The sequence below is a fragment of the Gouania willdenowi genome, chromosome 6, assembly GCF_900634775.1.
Source record: "Gouania willdenowi chromosome 6, fGouWil2.1, whole genome shotgun sequence".
NCBI lineage: Eukaryota > Metazoa > Chordata > Actinopteri > Blenniiformes > Gobiesocidae > Gouania > Gouania willdenowi.
Window position 1 is genome coordinate 22138068 of NC_041049.1, and position 18277 is coordinate 22156344.

General features: G+C 37.7%; 1 protein-coding gene across 1 annotated transcript in view; it reads left to right on the plus strand.

Moving 5' to 3' along the window:
• The window catches only part of ptprz1b (protein tyrosine phosphatase receptor type Z1b), a 97935-nt gene that overhangs the window by 29624 nt on the left and 50034 nt on the right, over nt 1–18277 (plus strand). The window contains 1 exon segment of the mRNA XM_028451069.1: nt 9299–9367. Coding sequence (XP_028306870.1) covers nt 9299–9367 — 69 coding nt within the window.

An 18277-nucleotide genomic window follows, 5' to 3' on the forward strand; every position in this document is an offset into this window, starting at 1 on the left:
TCGGAGCTACAGAAATAAATAAATTAATTAATGAATCTATAAATAAATAAAATAAGATACACAGAAATTACTTCAAAAACAAAACAAAAATACACGCAATGACAACATAAACATGAGACTCCTTTTTTTTCCTTTTAATGCTCAAATTAGTCTTTAATGTACAGTAAATACCGACATGAATGTTGATGATGTAACACCTGCTGTGCAATAGAGCATATAAGGGGAATGAGGGCACAAGGATGGATTGTTCTTACGTTAAGCGCTTCTGAGCGTTACATGTGTTCATACAGTTTCACTAATTGGTTTTGAGTCTTTTGAATTATAATCTGTAACAAACAGTGTGAAGTGAACGTCAATTACAGCTGTTTATGTGATTGTAGGGATCATTTGCTATCATCCACTTCCTAGTGGTTCTAAGGCACATTCACTTCACTGATTGCAACATGCCTAACCTCACCTTATTTATTTATTTATTTATTTTTACAGTAAATCAGTAGACAAATGTTAGTCTCTAATGTGTTATATGGAAATAGTTTCAGTGAATATATTCAGTGTTTTCTATGAATTTGCATTACCTGATTTAGAAATTACATTTTATTGTTAAATTGTGCAGTTTTTGAGTTATTCCAATCATCTGCCCTTTAAAAAACCAGGTCAAATTTATTCCCCCATGCTTGTTGGATTATTGACATGCAGAGAGTGACGTTGTTCCCAGGGTTCGCTTGTAAATAAGATAAATATGCTGCTAAACAAGAGCGCATTCTGAATTCATTAGTATGCTAATGTTAGTGCTTAGCTGAAAGCAATGCTGGATTTCAGCTACAATCTGAGAGCAGTTAGAGGAGTAGGAAGACTGCTCATTAAAGTGAAGATTCAGCACTCCATCTTGTATAAATAAGGGTGAAGCTTCTTCATTTCTGTCAGACCTGCAAAGCTGCAGCCCCCGCTTCCATATTCAGACACATTAGGATTTTGATTCTCGACCCATTTTGACAGATATAACACAGCATTGTTTACTAAGCTTTAAATCAAAGCTTTGAATAGATACTTTTTAGAAATGTTCCAAAATATGTAGCATGAGGCTTTGTGTAATAGGACAATAGTTGTAGTCTTTGCTATAAATCAGTTTGTATTTGTGTAAACCTAGCCTAAGAATGAGGCCCTTATCTGTACGATTCAGAGTAAATCAGCCCCAGGAGTTTAGTAATCCAACATCATGCTATTCATTAGTGTTCAGCTGAAACTGGCTCTCACAAACTCAATGGACGCAGGGACTTCAAAATAAAAAAGGCTGATTTTTTTCAACTGCTGCTGGGATCCAACAGTAAAAGTTTGTTACAAGAAAAGTGGGTCTTTGAAAACCAACGATCCCATACCAACGCCATGGTTCACACACCGCTACTCCTACCCTCATCACCTTAAGGATTGACTGACAGCAGCAACTTCAAGCTCCCACTCTGGGGGCTGCTGAGTAACCTTGTTAAAAGCACTAGAGACTGGTAAAGGAAGAAGGAGGTGAAAAGATCAAAACCAAGTGTATGGACTTGATCACACTTATTCACACGTATTCCTTCAGGAACAAGGTGGGAGTGAATGTAAGTGGGCAGGGAAATTGGAAAAGACACAATTACCCAAGGGAAATAAGGTCTGACAGTGGTATGACATTGACGACATTGTATCGTTTTCTCACATTGAGATCCAGAAGACTTAGATTTTATTTCTCTTTACATAACTAGACCAGAAGAGAATCATTGCAAGAGTGTTCTGGAAAATCAAGAATTTATTGTTTATATCATCTTTTCATTTGGAGGACTACATCACTGTCTCATGATATGGCATTCATTTCCGGATTTCCCAGAGATTTAATTTAATCGGGACATATTGTGAAAAATCTACTTTTGCAGTTTTTTTGATCACATATGAGGGAGCTTCTTCCTTCAGGAACATGGTGAGAGTGAACGTAAGGAGGCAGGGGAATTTGAGAAGACACAATTACCTGGGGAAAATAAAGGCTTACACTGGTATGACATTGACGACATTGTATATATTCTGTAATCACATATCAGACCTAGTCATGAAAATATGGAAAAAGAGAAGGAGAGGACCTGAACAGTGAAAGGCTCTCGATGGAGAGTCCACTTAATCCACTCCATGTCCCAAAACAAAGGGAGATGAAACAGAATGTGCACAGTCAGTGTTGGGAAGAAGACACCACAACTCGGCTACGTGTGGTTCCCTACCTCAGGAGTAATAAGTAGAAGATAGAGCCAGATGGATAAAAGGAATGAAATAACTGAGCTATCCTTATAGGCTTGCTCAAACAAGAAGGTCTTTAGCTCTGAATTGGGGCTTGACCAGTAAGAGCTTTGTATGCTAACAGGTGGATTTTTAATTCTATTGTAGATTTTACAGGAAGCCAATGAAAAGTACTCAGTATTCTTGCTGCAGCATTTTGAATGAACTGGAGACTTTTTAATGTCTTACTGGGACATTCTGACAGTAAAGAGTTACAATAATCTTGCCTAGATGTAACTAATGCATAGATGAGCTTTTCAGCATCACTCTAGACCAAGATGTTCAGGATTTTAGAGATGTTATGGAGGTGGAAGGCAAGGCAAGGCTAATTTATTTGTGTAGCGCATTTCATACACAAGGCAACTCAATGTGCTTTACATGATCAAAAAGTGCAACAGAAAACATTCAACAGCTTAAAATCAATAAGAACATTAAAATCAACAGTAAAAATATTTCAAATCATCAACAAACACATTACATCAACCACAACATGACCAAAAATCTCTCTCTCAATCAAACGTAGTAGAGAAAAATAGTGACTTTAACTTTGATTTAAAAATGTTCACATTAGATGCTGACTTCAGCTCTGCTGGCAGTTTCTTCCACTTCTTTGCATCATCACCATGTTTACTGTGAGCTCTGGGCTCCACTATCTGACCTGTGTCCATAGATCTGAGAGACCTGCTGGGTTCATACCTGACTAACATGTCACTGATGTATTCTGGACCAAACCCATTCACAGATTTATACACCAGCAGCAGAACTTTAAAGTCTATTCTGAGGCTGACTGGGAGCCAGTGTAAAGACTTTAAAACTGGAGTAATGTGCTCTGACCTCTTTGTTCTGATTAAGACCCGAGCTGCAGCGTTCTGAACCAGTTGTAGCTGTTTGATGCTCTTTTGGGGGATTCCTGTCAGAAGACCATTACAATAGTCCAGTCTGCTGGAGATAAAAGCATGGACCAGTTTCTCCTGATCTTTCTGAGCCATTAAACCTTTCACTCTGGAGATGTTCTTTAGGTGGTAGAAGGCTGTTTTTGTGATAGATTTGATCTGACTGCTGAATGTAAGATCTGAGTCAATCAGAACACCAAGGTTTTTGACTTGGTCTTTAGCTTTTAAAGATCGAGAAGAAAGCTGTCCTTTAGATTTGCTTAATATGAGAGTGAAAGGATACATTTTCACTGTGGTACTGGGCATCCAGATATAATATTTTCTCTGACAATTTGTCTCTGAGGTGTTTTGGGCCAAATTGAATCACTTCTGGTTTGTCAGAGATAGAGTTGTGTATCCTCTGCATAACAGTGAAAGCTCATATTTTTCTTCCTTATAATCTTACCTAGTGGAATATAAAAAGTATTGGTCCTAAAACTGAACTTTGAAGAACTCCATGATTACGTTTGCTGTTCACTAAGGAGAGATTACAGCTGGTTACTTGCCTGTTGCACAGTACGTCTATATTTGTGTTCAGCATTACGAATGAAATCAGCAGCGTGACATGAGCAGTTCCAGATGGTGTCATGGTTTGAAAGGTCAGCATAAAAGCCCCAGAACTTGTGATCTGATAATCCCATTGTACCATGATTGACCTTTCGCAGCATGTCAGGGTTGCATTTTAAATTCAACTCTGAGCTTTAAAATTGAGATTAATCGGGTCCTAGATTTGAACATGTTATCAGTGTGGCTTTTATCTGATGCAGATCCAGAGGGTCAAAGACATGTGAAATTATTATTCCCTCACTATTGAAGCAAATATCTGCTACAGTCGCCTAAACCTTTTATGTTATGTTCCGGAAAATCTGATGAAGCATAGTGCAGTAGGGTGAAAAGAAACTGTGATTCAGCTGTGTGGTTCACGCATGGCTGACCCGCAGCAGTGAAGCCCCATCACTATCAGCTGTGCTCCAGAAAGCACACAGCATCACTGTGTCAGTGCTCCGAGCTTTTGGTCGGAGCTCTGCTGTCTCATCACCTCATCCTTTTACTGCCTTAAATCATTGGCAGATACTGTGTGTGTCTGTGTAGGCCCTGATACTAGTCTGGTACTGCTGTCGAGGTGCTACTTAATTAAGTTGTCCATCAAGACGAAACTGCTTTGTTTTGTCTTTCAAGGTAAAACAAAAAAAAAGAGACTTTAAGATGTAGAATGAACAATCTAAGTGTCTGAGAGCTGCACACGGCCACCATTAAAGCTATGGTTGACTTATTATACCATCTGTCACATTTAACTCAATCCAGGTAATTTCGTACAACACGAAAGACAACGCCTTATCATGGAAAAGAAGGAAATCACATCTGAATATACATACCCAACTACACCATATGGACTGGTTTATTTTAATCAGAGATGTCTGAAATCAGCTTTTTATCGATATGCTAATATCGTCCAACACAAATTTTTTGATTTCCGATATTAACCAACACCAATATTTACATAGACCCCCAACCCCCAACCTAATTTTAGGTCCCACTATATAAATGTCCATGGAAATAACAGGTTAAATGTGCTGATGCTCCACTGGATGTGTTTCATCATCTGAATTTAAACATAGGTCTCACATTTATGATGCCAGAACAGTTTTCGTCACATGCACAGTGACATTTTGGAACCTACAACCCTGGTTATTTATAGCCACACGTAGACGCCTAAACTGAGTTTTCCCAAATCTTCACTATGGTTGTAGGTTTTTTAAATTATCATTTTTTAATCAAAATCGGAAAAGGTTTTACACAATACAAGGAACTTGTTTTGGCTGAATGGTGCAACAATTCATATCGAGAAAAAAAAAGACAAGAACAAGGATAGCAGTGCAATAGCAAAATGACATAATAATAATAATAAAATATGAATAAAGAGTGTTAGGGAAAAAAAAAGAGTAAAACAACAATGCAATTTTTGGAGCGAGGGGGATTTGTACATGTATACATGGATGGACTATGTAGTGTATATTGTCTATGGTGGTGGAGATGTGGGGGTCCTGGGACGTGTTAATGAGGCCGGTGGCAGACAGGAAGAAATGTCATTGTCAGCCATATGAGATTAAAAAAAAAAAAAAACACATACAAATAGTATAATGATACCTACACTGGTCACTGGTTACTTTTGACACCCACTAGGACTTCAAACTGGTCATAGATGTACATGTGTTTATAATTTAGTCCCAAATTTACAAGTTCTTTATTTTCACTATAATGACTAGAGATGTAACGATTCACTCAACTCCCGATACGATTCGATTCACGATATTGGGTTCACGATACGATTCTCTCACGATTTTTTCATTTACAAAATGGGACTGTAGACACATTTTTTTTTTTGGGAAAAAATTAGAAAATACTGTATTATTTTCCTTTTATTTTTCATTGTCAAAAGAATTCCTTGATAAACTATTCAAAACAATGCAATTTAACTAAAAATAAATCTTGAATTAAATAAATAAAGGAATAATACAAATGAAAATGAAGCCTATTAATTTAAATTCTGGTTCTATAATAAACAATGCAAAACTGCATAATAGTTCTTTTTCTTTTAAAAGTGCAACTGAAAATGTATTTTGTGCCTTAACAATTGGACTTTAAAAAAAAAAAAAAAAACATCATTGCACTGATTTACGTCATATTTGTTTGGACCAGCAGAGGGCGCTGGTAACACAGTGGTCGGTTGGCATGCAGATATTCTAGCAGTGAAGAAGAGAAGCTATGCTAGCAGACAGAGCTAATAGAAAAACGTGACTTTTGCAGATATTCAAGTAATATTACAGATATTCTTTTGGTGCTAAAGGGGTAAGGAATCATTTATTAACATATTTAAGAGTAGAAGGCGGCCAGAAAGAAAGTATTAGCAGACTCCACCCGCCGCCTACACTTACTGCGATTCAATTGTCAGAAAATCGATATCAACCGTGATACCTATGAATCAATTTTTAACTGCCTTACAATTATTCGTTACATCCCTAATAATGACATATGAATGTTGGGCTGCAGACCATTACCTGCTCATAGAATGGTCAAAATGTATAGAATCGGGATTTTCTTAAAGGCATTTGTTTTCAAACCAAATACGCGTCTGTAACAGACTCCTGTCACTTCATGCAAGCACAGAACAAAAACAAATATGTTTGAAACAGTAATAATCTCAGCTGGTCGTAGCACCACCCAGGCAATCTGGCAATGGATTGGATCTTGGTACAAAATGAGAGGAGCAGCCAGACAGTCAGACACGCCGCAGAGCAGTAGCAAACGAAGCGAAATGCAAAAACAAATTTTATTAAAAATGAAATGTTATCTTTTTAGGTGCTAGTGTCGTTTTATCCATTCTAAAAAATATGAAACTTGTTTTACCACCAAAAAGTTAGAATTCATGTTTTTAGTTTCCAGTCGCAGTCGTGAAGTGCAGCAACAAATTCCATGAGGCTTCATGCTTAAAAGGACTGATTGATAATCTTCATCATGCAGATGATTTCACAGCTTCAGAATAGAAATTGTTTAGCTGTGCTTCACTGTATTTCCTCTGCAGTCTGATGGTAACAAGTGTGACACGTGGTCTTATTTCCTGTGTTTGCCCCTCTGCCGTGTGGCAAACAATGGGATTATGTTGTGTCCACCAGTGCCACATGGACACACTTAATGTTGTGTGTATGACAGTTGTGTGGCCTCTGACCTAAATCTGACTGCAGGGCTTTTATCTTTGACAGGTCTGTGGTGTTTGTAATGATCAAAAACATCAACAGTGTTTTGTTTGGTCCTCATATTTTTCATATCTTTTTTGTTATTTTGCATCTTTTGATGTTTTTAGACATTGTATTATGGCTCCATCTCCCCTCCTCCTCGAGTGCAACAACCCACACATCATATTGTGACCACACCTACTTTAACCAGTTTATGGTTAAAATTCACCATGTGGTTGTGCTTAAAGCCCGTTACGACCCCGATAAATTATGGTTGAAAAATACCTGCCAATAAAACCAAGTTTAATGTTTTGTGGTTGAACACTTTAAAACTGTGTTATGAATATATATTTATGACACTGTCATCAAAAGTTGAGAGTATCTATAAAATATAGATTTTGACACTGCGTCTCTTTTAATTAATGCAGTTAAAGGAAGTGTTGTAAACCTTTTTTTTTTTTTTTTAATGGTGAATTACAATGACATATACAATAATAAAGTGCAGCAATATTCACAAACAAGTACAGATACAGACGAGCATTTATGTTGTTAATAGAGCCAGGGAAATAGATTGAATGACATATATAATTAGAAAAAAATTAAAAGATAGAGAAAAGAGAGAGAGAAAGGAGAGGAAACATAAATTAATAAAGATAAATAAATAATGATAAAGTGGTGACACATTAACACTTTTCAGCTTTTTTGTTTGTTACATGTCTTAATGTATTCAAATATAAAGTTTACCTTTTATTGTTGTTGTCCTAGCCTAATATGATGAAATATGATCTGAAGTGTTTTATTTTGAAAAGTAGCCGGATGTTTTAATATTTAGTAGGTGTTTAACTTCTTGTTTCACTACATTTGCTCTGTGTTGAATGGTTGCGTCGTGGTCCGGCATCTGCCAGAAATAGAAGTCCTGCGTGTATCTGCCGGAGGGTTCCGGACTGTCGCAGCTGGGACGGAGCACCCGGTGTAAACTGACACATAGACTAATGTGGAAATCTATTAGCTACGGTGGCGCGGTGGAGACGTAATGCAGAGGACCTACAACCAGTGGAAATTGGGGGTTCGAGGGGCTTTCAGAGAGTCCCATGGCACCCAAAAGTACAAACACTCAAGCTGATTTCATTTGTTAATGTAGTCTCTCACTGCTTAAGTGACAGATTGTTCTCACAATAAAGAAATAAAACATACAATTAAAATAATAAATAGAACAAGTCCAAATGCTAAAATTTAGAATGAAATTAGACTTTAAAACTTTATTAGAAATGATAATATTGTTTAATGTCCCAGAAACAATTGAAAGGTTTCTTTCACTTCATTTTGATCCAAAGGTTATTGTTGTTTTCATGAGTTCAATCATTCATTTCAGACATTTAACTCCCACTGTCAACATATTCCTATACTGTGCACAACATGGCAAATGTTGAATATGTTGTAAAGATATGCAACACACAAAGATAGTCAGGTAGTTTCATTACAACTAGAAAAGCATATCCATTAAAAGTTGTGCTGTCGTTTTAATAATGTAGACACAAATGGAAAAGAGAAGCTAAACTGACCAAATTATTAGCTCAAATATTATATTCGCACAAAATAACTGAAGTCCATAATAGGGTTGAACAATTTTTGGAAATAAATCTCATTGCGATTTTTTTTCCTCAATGTTGTGATTGCGATTTAATATGCAATTATTTTTTCAAGGGCATCTTGTCATGTATTTTTCAATGAACACAAGCAAAAAATCCATCTGTTTCATAATAGACAGTTTTTAATCTTTAAATAAATATAATATATAAAATTTAAAGCACAGATGTGGCTTTACCTCTTCAACATATCTAACTAACTCCACGTTTCATGAAACATGTAAACATGTGGACTGCACTTCTTAGACACTCTCTGAACTTAACAGGACACAAGAAAAAATAAATAAAAAATTTGCAGCTTTTGCAATTAGAAAATCGCATTTTATGATATTGCGATAATATCGCAAATGCAATTAATTGTTCAGCCCTGGTCCATAATCTACGTCTGATTCCTGTATGCAACTTTAATGTTTGAATCTGTTGATCTCATTTGTGTGAAAATTGCTGAGTCAGCTGAGGTTGATCTGTGTTAAAGTTGCTGTTGATAAGGTGTCTGACACAGTTTGGCCTCAGATTGAATAAAAAAGAACAGGTATTACACATGAAGAATGAACAAATCTCTGTTAAATGTTTAATCCCTGCCCCCTATGGCTTCTCATGGCACATTTCACATCTGTTTCACCTTTCCTGTGTTTACTTTACAGTCAAAGCTCGCTAACATTAATCATCTCCCTGTCACTCTTTCTGACAGTTGGAGCTGCTGAGCTGCCGGTGCAGTTTCTGAGGAATCTCCCTGAAGTTATCGACTGGTCGTACTCTGGTCAGTGTGATTCTATCATTACATTCCTTCTTTTTGGATTTCTGTTTTTACCAATTTTGCCTTAGTAACTGCCGGAAACTAAATGGTTCTCCAGTGCAGGGTTTGTTTGTCATGCAAAAATGTATACATTTACTGCAAGTAGCCCAGTTCCCAGAGCATTTAAACTGGCGTTCTTAGTCAGCTGTGATAGGTAAGCGTGTCCCAATATCCTTTTAACATTTTAACCTCTTCAGCCCCACTGGACCCGCCCGTAGGGGCGGCTCCAGCCTACGTGACTCTCATGGGTCTAAATGTTGTGAAGAATGAATGAAATCACACATTCTATACCTCTCCGTAATCCTCAGAAAACCAAAGTCAGAAAAAAACACCACAGCACATACACCAGGCCATTATGTTCAAAAAGTCGACAACAGTCCTATGTTTCACAAAATAAACACAGAGCTCTATAACAAGAGACTGCCTGAAACTACAGGTTGAGCTGAATCCACTGATATACAGGTTGGGTATGTTACATACCAAAACAATGCCACAAAATCTGAAAATACACAGAGGCAAAAGTCAGCAATGATGACAAATGGTGTCTTACCTTTGTTGTTTATTATCAAAAGTTGCTCCAATGTGCATAAAACTCCATATTTTGATAAATCCCAATCATGTCATCAGATGGATGCAGCCATTACAGATATCTAGGTATTTCTCAGCCGCCAAGAAATCCGGCCAATGAGCGCATAGCGCTCGTGCGTAAAATGGCAGGTCCCTCCTTTATCCAGCACTGATTGGCCACTCATAGTGTTTGATGTCACCAATTTCTACAGGTTCTGAGCTTTACAAAGCTGTGTCAACCATTCTGATTGGTCAAAGCATTGCTGATTAACACCCATGCGTAATGGCATCAAAAAGTGGAACGAAAAATAGCATTACGCATGGCACAGCAGAAACCTGAAAAAAAATAGACAATATATGTTTATTTATGGCCAAATTGCAACAACTAGTGGTGAAAATAAGACTAATAATGATTGGAATCAATCTGACTGACATATTACAGTTACACACTTGTTCCCAAACTTGCCTGAACTTTTTTGTACAAAAACCTGTGTATCTTTGGCCTATTGTTTATTATTATCACAGAACTTGCTGCAGTTGATTTCCATACATTAGTTCAATTATTTCTGCTTTTGTAGCCTTCCCTACTGAAAATTGGTTTTTTATTTACAGATTTCTGTATTTAAATGTACCATATATTTCCAAAATGTCACATCATCTGTAAACACTAATGGTCCTACTTCATTCTGAACAAAAAATTTGCCATGTAGGTCATGTAGAAGCTTAGAAAAACATCATTTGCCATGGGTATGTGATTTTTGGATTTTTGAAAAGTGGCTGGGGCTTATCAGGTGAATAAAAGTTGTAAAAAAAAAAAAAGAAGAAAATGCTGAATTGGATATATTTTCATGTATTATGCAAACATTTGAAGGGAGCATCCAACTTTAGAAACAAGAATTACAATGTGCTTGCATGCAGAAATGGAGGATCCCCTCAGTAAAGCCTTCAGGCTTGGCGTGTGCCGTGCCTACAGAATTTCACAGACATTTCCTGCCAGCTCAACTGTCTGAATATCACATGAACTAAAGGAATTATCTGAACATCTCCCATGAGAGGGTCTTGATCTGCCTCAGACCATATGGTTACAGGACATCAGCTAACTCAGCACAGACCCCCACTGCGCTAAGCTGCTCCCCACACAAAGCAAAGGGTGCACACAGACAGTAATGGGCCCCAACAGACAGATTAGCCTCTTACTGGTCAGATGGAATCAGGAATGGGAACCAGACCCAACAGGCCATCAATGAGGGGCTATTAGACTGATTAACCTGCATCTTCAAGGATCTGGTAGCTGATAATTGACACACTGTGGCTCATAATTGCTGAAACATCTAGTAATCAATTGATCAAGCTCATAGTTTTTCAGTTATGTTGAATGATAAATATAAATATGCCAGAATAATGTTCCTTCTGAAGACGTATATTCTTTACTTTTTTTTCGGAGATGTGATGGAATTCTTTGCTGCCTTTTATCAACATAAAGGGATCATTCTTCTGGTGTGTAAATATAGTATGTATGGGTACATTGAGTGTCAATAATGCTCACAAAAATGGCCAAGTTGTGCAGAAAGATTTGTGCATTTTTTAAATAGAGATGGAAATGTACTGTATGGAAACTACAGTATACACTTTCATTCTTAGCATTGTTTCTGCTCATGGTACACAACAACTTTCCTTTTTAATTCTTAAAATGCATTGGCAGAGGAAGGAGGTTGTGAGTAGGGGGTTTTTGTACCAAGCAACATTGTTTTATATAAAAATATAAACTTAAACTTACCCATGTTGTATGCATTTTACCTTAATATACATTATGGAATAAGTAATGATATTTTCAATAACTGAAAAACAAAAAAACCATACACCTTTGATAGGGAATTGTGCTTGACTGGGACTCAAACTCACAAGCCTGGGCACACAAACCAAAAATGATAAATTAGCACCATAGGTTAGTCCTTGAAGCTAAATCAAATAATCCAAATCGTATAATCCAATCTTTACTTTACTGGTGTACAGTGTTAAGGGAGAATATGGTGAGTTTCAGGGTTAGTGTAAAAGAGCTATAAATAACTCTAACAATATGCCTTAAGTTAACTCAAACACACAGCGTACAGCCACACAGTCATGTGTTCTTCACTCGTTCTGTTTCCGTTATTTGGTGAACTGCATGAATATCAATGACTGCACCAGTATTTTCATCTTGCTAATTGTTTTTTTCTCACTGTCAGATCTTAACTATCAGTTTTCCGCCAGAAACGGCTGCTTTGTCAAAGTTGAATGAGTTTGTTTAGAGATAACATCTACCTACAATATGAAAGTCCCCGCAACCCCAGAGCAAGAGGGTTGGGTAATACTGGTAGATGGATGAATATCAATCAATGTTTTTGAGTTGCATTTGTTTTCTTTCTTTCTTTCTTTCTTTCTTTCTTTCTTTCTTTATTTTTTGTATGATTTCACAATAATTTGCAATAAAAAACGCAATAATAATAATAATAATAATAATAATGCAATACTATTGCAAAATAACGCAATAGTTTTGCGATAAAATGCAGTAATAATTGCAAAATAACGCTATGATTCATATCTGGCGTAGAGGACAAGAGAGAGCACTTCCGGGTCAACAGCGTCGTTATCATCCGCACACAAAATGGAACATGAATGGGGCGTTTCATTGACCTTTATTTTGAATTGGGTTTAAAATACAGAGATTTAAGAGTCGTGCTAGCCAACAGACATGATAATAATGTAAGTGAAAGATATCTGAAGGGATTTTTGCGGAAAAGGGGACACTCAAGGAACACTCCGACCTGGCAGTTCTGGTTGACCTTATAAGCGCATTATACTTGGATTCAAACAGTGTCTCCAGAAGACAAGCCAGGAGACTTCGGAGAAGAAACTACTTTTCCAGAGAACCCAACTTTATCTGGCATATTGACTCTTACGACAAGTTGAAGCCCTACAGTATGGATTTTGTATCAATGGTTGCATTGATGGATTTTCAAGAAAAATGATTTGGCTTAATGTATATATATAACTAACAGTGACCAAACACTGATTGGGGGGTGTTATGTTGTTTTGTCATAGAAAGCTTAACAATTATTACTCCATACCGTATCTCTTTGCATGCTAAGCATGTCCTCAGCGGGAACATTTCTAGATTGTAAAAATCTCTCCAAACCGTCACTCATGTTTCCGCTCTTGTCGCTGTCCATGAAGTTTTCACTCGGAAGTGCTCTCTCTCTCGTCCTCTACCCCAAATATGATTGTGTTGTTTTGCAAATACTATTGGATTTTTTTTCGCAATTATTATTGCATTTTATCGCAAATTTTGCAATAATATTGCGTTATTTTAAAATAGTTATTACGTTTTTATTGCAAACTATTGCGAAATAATGCAATAATTCATTTCCTTGTGATGTCCCCTGGCGGGCTTTGTTCTTTAGCCTCTCCTGTGTGTCTGTACATGTGTACGAATGTCATGCACAGTCTTGTTTTTCTGTTTTACCGGCTTGGTTTCTTGCCATGTGTAGTGCACTCAGCCGCGAGTAAATGCATTAACATGTGAAAGAGGCGTACTTCATTGTGAGGCTCTGTGCACTGCTTTGTAGTGAGTTCAGAAGTAGAAAGACAAAAGGGAAGTAAGACAGAGGGTGTGTGTGTGTGTGTGTGATATTTGGCTTCAACACAATCACAATTCCGCTTTTTAAAGTCTGTGACCATGGACCATGGCTGTGAGGTTAGGTTTTCAAAGGCATGTTTCAAATGATAAATTCCTGCAGGAAACCTTCATTCACATGTTTTAGTTGATACCTCCACCAAGAAGGTTATGTTTTTGCCAACGTTTGTTTGTCTGTGAACAGTATAACTCAAAAACTGAAGGACAGATTTTGATTAATTTTTTTCCCGAAATGGGATAAGGAACAAGTCATTTTTGGGGGGGATCTAGATTAATGTTCTGATTCTGGACTACCTCCTGCTGATGATTATGTGTCTTTAAGGTGTGAATTATTATGGTACCAAGATCAGGTTCACTGATCCACATAACTGGGAATATCTGGCAAAGATGTTATGTATAAGTGTAGAGTCCTGTATGTTGATCCACTGATTCACATGGTTTAAATGTTATATGAATCCCTAGTAACTAAATAGTACATCTTTGTTTATTAAGATTTCATGGCACTTTGAAATTGAGTCCAAACCCATTTGTATTGTGAATCTACTAAGGTAGATGGGATCTGTCTGCTTTACTACCAATTTCTTCTCTGCTAATTTCAATGTGCTTTACTGAAACGGCAGATCATTGTTGCCTTGCAGCATATGTCGTCGCTAAGTGTACTTGAGTTTTGAATTCCAAAACTCAAGTACCACAGTCCAAAAACCTGTATTGTAGGTTTGTGAGTCAGTTATTCTTAAAAAGAAAAAAAAATTCAAAAGCCCAAACTACTCCAAAACTAGATTCTGTTTAGTCTAAACTCAGATGAAATTGAGAAAGGTGAGTTAAAATTTTATCATTTTCCTGGGGTAGAAAACTGAAATAAACATATTACCACATCTGAGTTGAATGCAAACATTTGGCTCTTGACTTGCTAAACATCAACTGTTGTTAATTGTTAAGTAGTTTTTTTGTTACAAATGCTCATTAATGGTAAGTGTAAAAACAGAAACAATAGCTGCGTTTCCATTACCCTTGGAAATGTGCAACATCTAAATAGCGCAATAAAAACTGGTAATGGGAACACCTGAATTTAAAACAAAAAAAAAAAAAACACTCAAATATTGCTAAAATGTTTTTACGCTTTCATAAGGAAGTTTTTCAAATTTTTTGATCTTGAAATATATCACAATGGAAACGCAATTACACGTCACATGACACATGACACGTTACATGACATGAGGTACCTGGTATCATCACCACTTCTTCCCGAGAAAACATGTTGCGGTACGTGTAGACAGAAGAGGAGGAGACCGAAACATTTCTTAGCATTATACTTAAAAATTATTCCTGCAACATTAGATGTGAAACAACAAAGGAATACAGAGTGTTATAATGAGGTTTGGAGCATCCATCTTCCTGCAGCAAAGTCTCACGGGATGAAATTTTATTAGAATTACAAAGCTCCAAAACAACCTTCCATGTAAACACCATCAAAGCGCAATTATATTTTGTTGAAAATTTTCGCTTTTATTTTGCGAAAAACTGTAATGGAAACCCAGCTAATGATAATCGTTAGCAAAGATGCTAACATTAATGTAGCAAGGACTTAAGAGTTCATAAGCCCCATTCGTACGGAATAAGTATTATCTGGGGACCCCATGTAATAAATAAATGACCCCCCAACGTCTGCTTTTAATGTGGCGCATTCGCACGGGATAACCGCAGCCTTAGATTTTGCTGAAATTCACGGACATGATGTCAACGCACTGCGTATTGCATAACATTCGCTCACATTGTTTTCAACATGGCGGGCGCTAAGAAGAAAAGCAGGCACTGGACGCGAGAGAAACCTCTTGTAACATGTTGTCCACTTCACACTAATTTGTGTGTCGATGACGTTTCGTTAAAAAGGCGTTAAAAATCTACCGGTGCTCCTTGTTTCTTGTGATCAACTTCTGTTGATATGTGTTGACGGCTGCCGTTAGCTGTATTTATGACGTGCAAAATAAACTTTTTATTGTCCTCAAAAAAGCTGTAATTGTTTTTGCAAAAGTGTCAAATGGTAGAAGTTCTAACATCTGTTGTTCATCACACCAGCCTCACAGTTGATAGTCAGTCACCAGTTTATTTGGATACTATTTGGACCGTAACACCACAAAACAAACCATAAATGTGAGCAGCTTTTTACGAGCTAAAACATCCACACACTGAATGAAAACATGAGCAGGACCAGAAAACTCAAAGAACGAATGATACACGGATTCAGATCAGAAATGCCTATTCACACTGGATTAGTATTATCACAGGACCTCAGAGTTCAGCACAATATAGTAGGTAATTTGTGGGGGAATTTTTACTTTACAAATTACTGACGTGGCCGATTTGCAAGGGATTAACATCACAGACATTTTTTGCAATTATTACAAATTGCATGTGGTCCCGAGGTAAAACTAATTCCTTGCGAATAGGGCTATAGTTGAATTAAACTACAATACTTTATTTAATTATCTTGACTTACTGGAGAAAAACGAGTCTAGGTCGCTTTGAAAGGAATGAAATGTATTAGCATTAAACTTGTAGGCTCGCAGCACTTCTCTATCCTCCTCATCATTCCTGGTCTTTGTCTCCAGGGGGTCCCAGGGAACCCTCCCTCTGCCTGGAGGACACCCCCTAGGCCCCCCATCTGTTGTGTGTGAGAGTGTGTGCATGCATGTGAGGGATTTTAGGTCACAGTAAGAACTGGTATTCACTAAGCACTTGCTGTCAAATGCAGCAGGAATTCCCATTAGGATACAACAGTAATACTGGTGCTGCTGGGAGATGTGGATTTCCATGTTTGGATGCAACTATGTTGATCATACCAGATGTATTTTGATAGGACTGAAAAGTTTTATGTATTTCCCTATGTCGGGGCAAAAATTGTTAGTTATGTTTATTAACATATTTATATTATATATATTTTTATAAAATCATCAATGCCTCGCCTGGACTCCATCATTCAACCAGAGCAATAAATCATGTCTCCAAATGAGGTCAACCGCAAATTTGCCGTGACACCTACTTTACAGATTTTCTCCCTCTCACTTTGAGTGTGTGTTTGCGTGCCTGTGTGTCTTCTTCTTTTCGCTTCTTGATCCAAGTGAGTCATAGCCAGCAGCTAGCAGGCTTTAATACTTCCCCAGTGCTTCGTCTGGGGAACAAGCCACATCCTCACTACACTCCACAGTGCATACACTCACATGATTAGGTTTTTGAATATTAAAGTTCCGGTGAAGTCCTCAAAAATTTCTTTTTCTCTTTTTTTTTTTTTTTTTTTTGGTAAAACAATCCGGTTTGTTTGTGGCCATCAAACCACTGGTCACAGTTAATTCACTGCTTCAGCATGACTGAGGGGTTGACTAGGATAACTATAGTAAGAGTGAAATTAGCTACTGTTTTTTTACCTCGGTAAAGGAGGATATATTTTCACTGGTGTTCATTTATTTAAAGAAATAGTCGCTAACAACTTTAATTGTCGATAATTGTCGGTTACGTCATCATACGCCTCTTTTTTTACACTAATTTTGTACCGATTTCTGCTTACACTGGATTCCCACTGGATGTGTAACGGCTCCCCTGCGGAACGTCCCTACGCTCCGTCAATACCTACCAGCTGTGATGCGCTCTGCCAGACATCGGGAATTGCGAGGACTCAGGAGTTCCGTCTAATTCGCACGTGATCACGCGATATAGCGAGTTGTAGTCTAATTAAGAGAGCCACATAAACATTTCATTATGTACTTCGAGAGGAGCAGAAGAAAATGCACTCCGTCCTGCCCTGTAGATCTTCTGATTTTGTGGAGATTATTGTGATTCAACTATGGATAAGTGCAATATTTATATGTGAAATATGATCCACTGCCAACCTGTCCAGGGTGAACCCCCACCTAGTGCCCGAAGAAAACTGGAGATAGTCACCAGCAGATCCCCATGATCCTGAAAAGGAGCAAGCAGGTCTGAATATAGATGTATCACACCTCTAGGTGAAGACGCATGTCCATGCCTTTACTTAAAGAGTTTAACCATTTCTGTGTATAAACGGTTCATACAGTGTTTCTTTGACTTTGACAAAATAAACTGAATGTTTTATTTTGTGTCTGTGTGCGAATCAATCTTTACTGAATTTATGAGCCATTCTCCATCGTCCAGCAAAAATAGAGCGTCTCTGTATGTTTTGCGGAGTACAGTGGACTGCCTGACGCATTCCAGAGCCCTGGCACACCACATCCGCAATTCTGTGGAAACTGACACATTGACTAGAATGGAAATGTATCAGTGCCCAGAGCGGAACCCCAGCCGTTAGCATCTAGTGGAATCTTGGGGTTAGAGTTGCATGCGTGTTTGGGTGAATGGCTAGAGACTACAGGTTTAGACGACATAGCGAAATGGCTGCAGAGTCCGAGCGGGGAAGCGCTACAACATGGTTCAGCTCGCTGTAGGTTAATTAGCATCAGTTGGTTCCATTTCCTGTAGTAGCTAGTAGCAGCCACCGCGTTGTTGTCGCAGCTTTAAGGCAAAAATAAACATCTATTGTTCTGGCGACGATGCCCCCCGAGCAGAGCAGCCCATCCTGCCCAGGACGCTCCACCTCATAGAGCCACTGGCTACACAGTAAA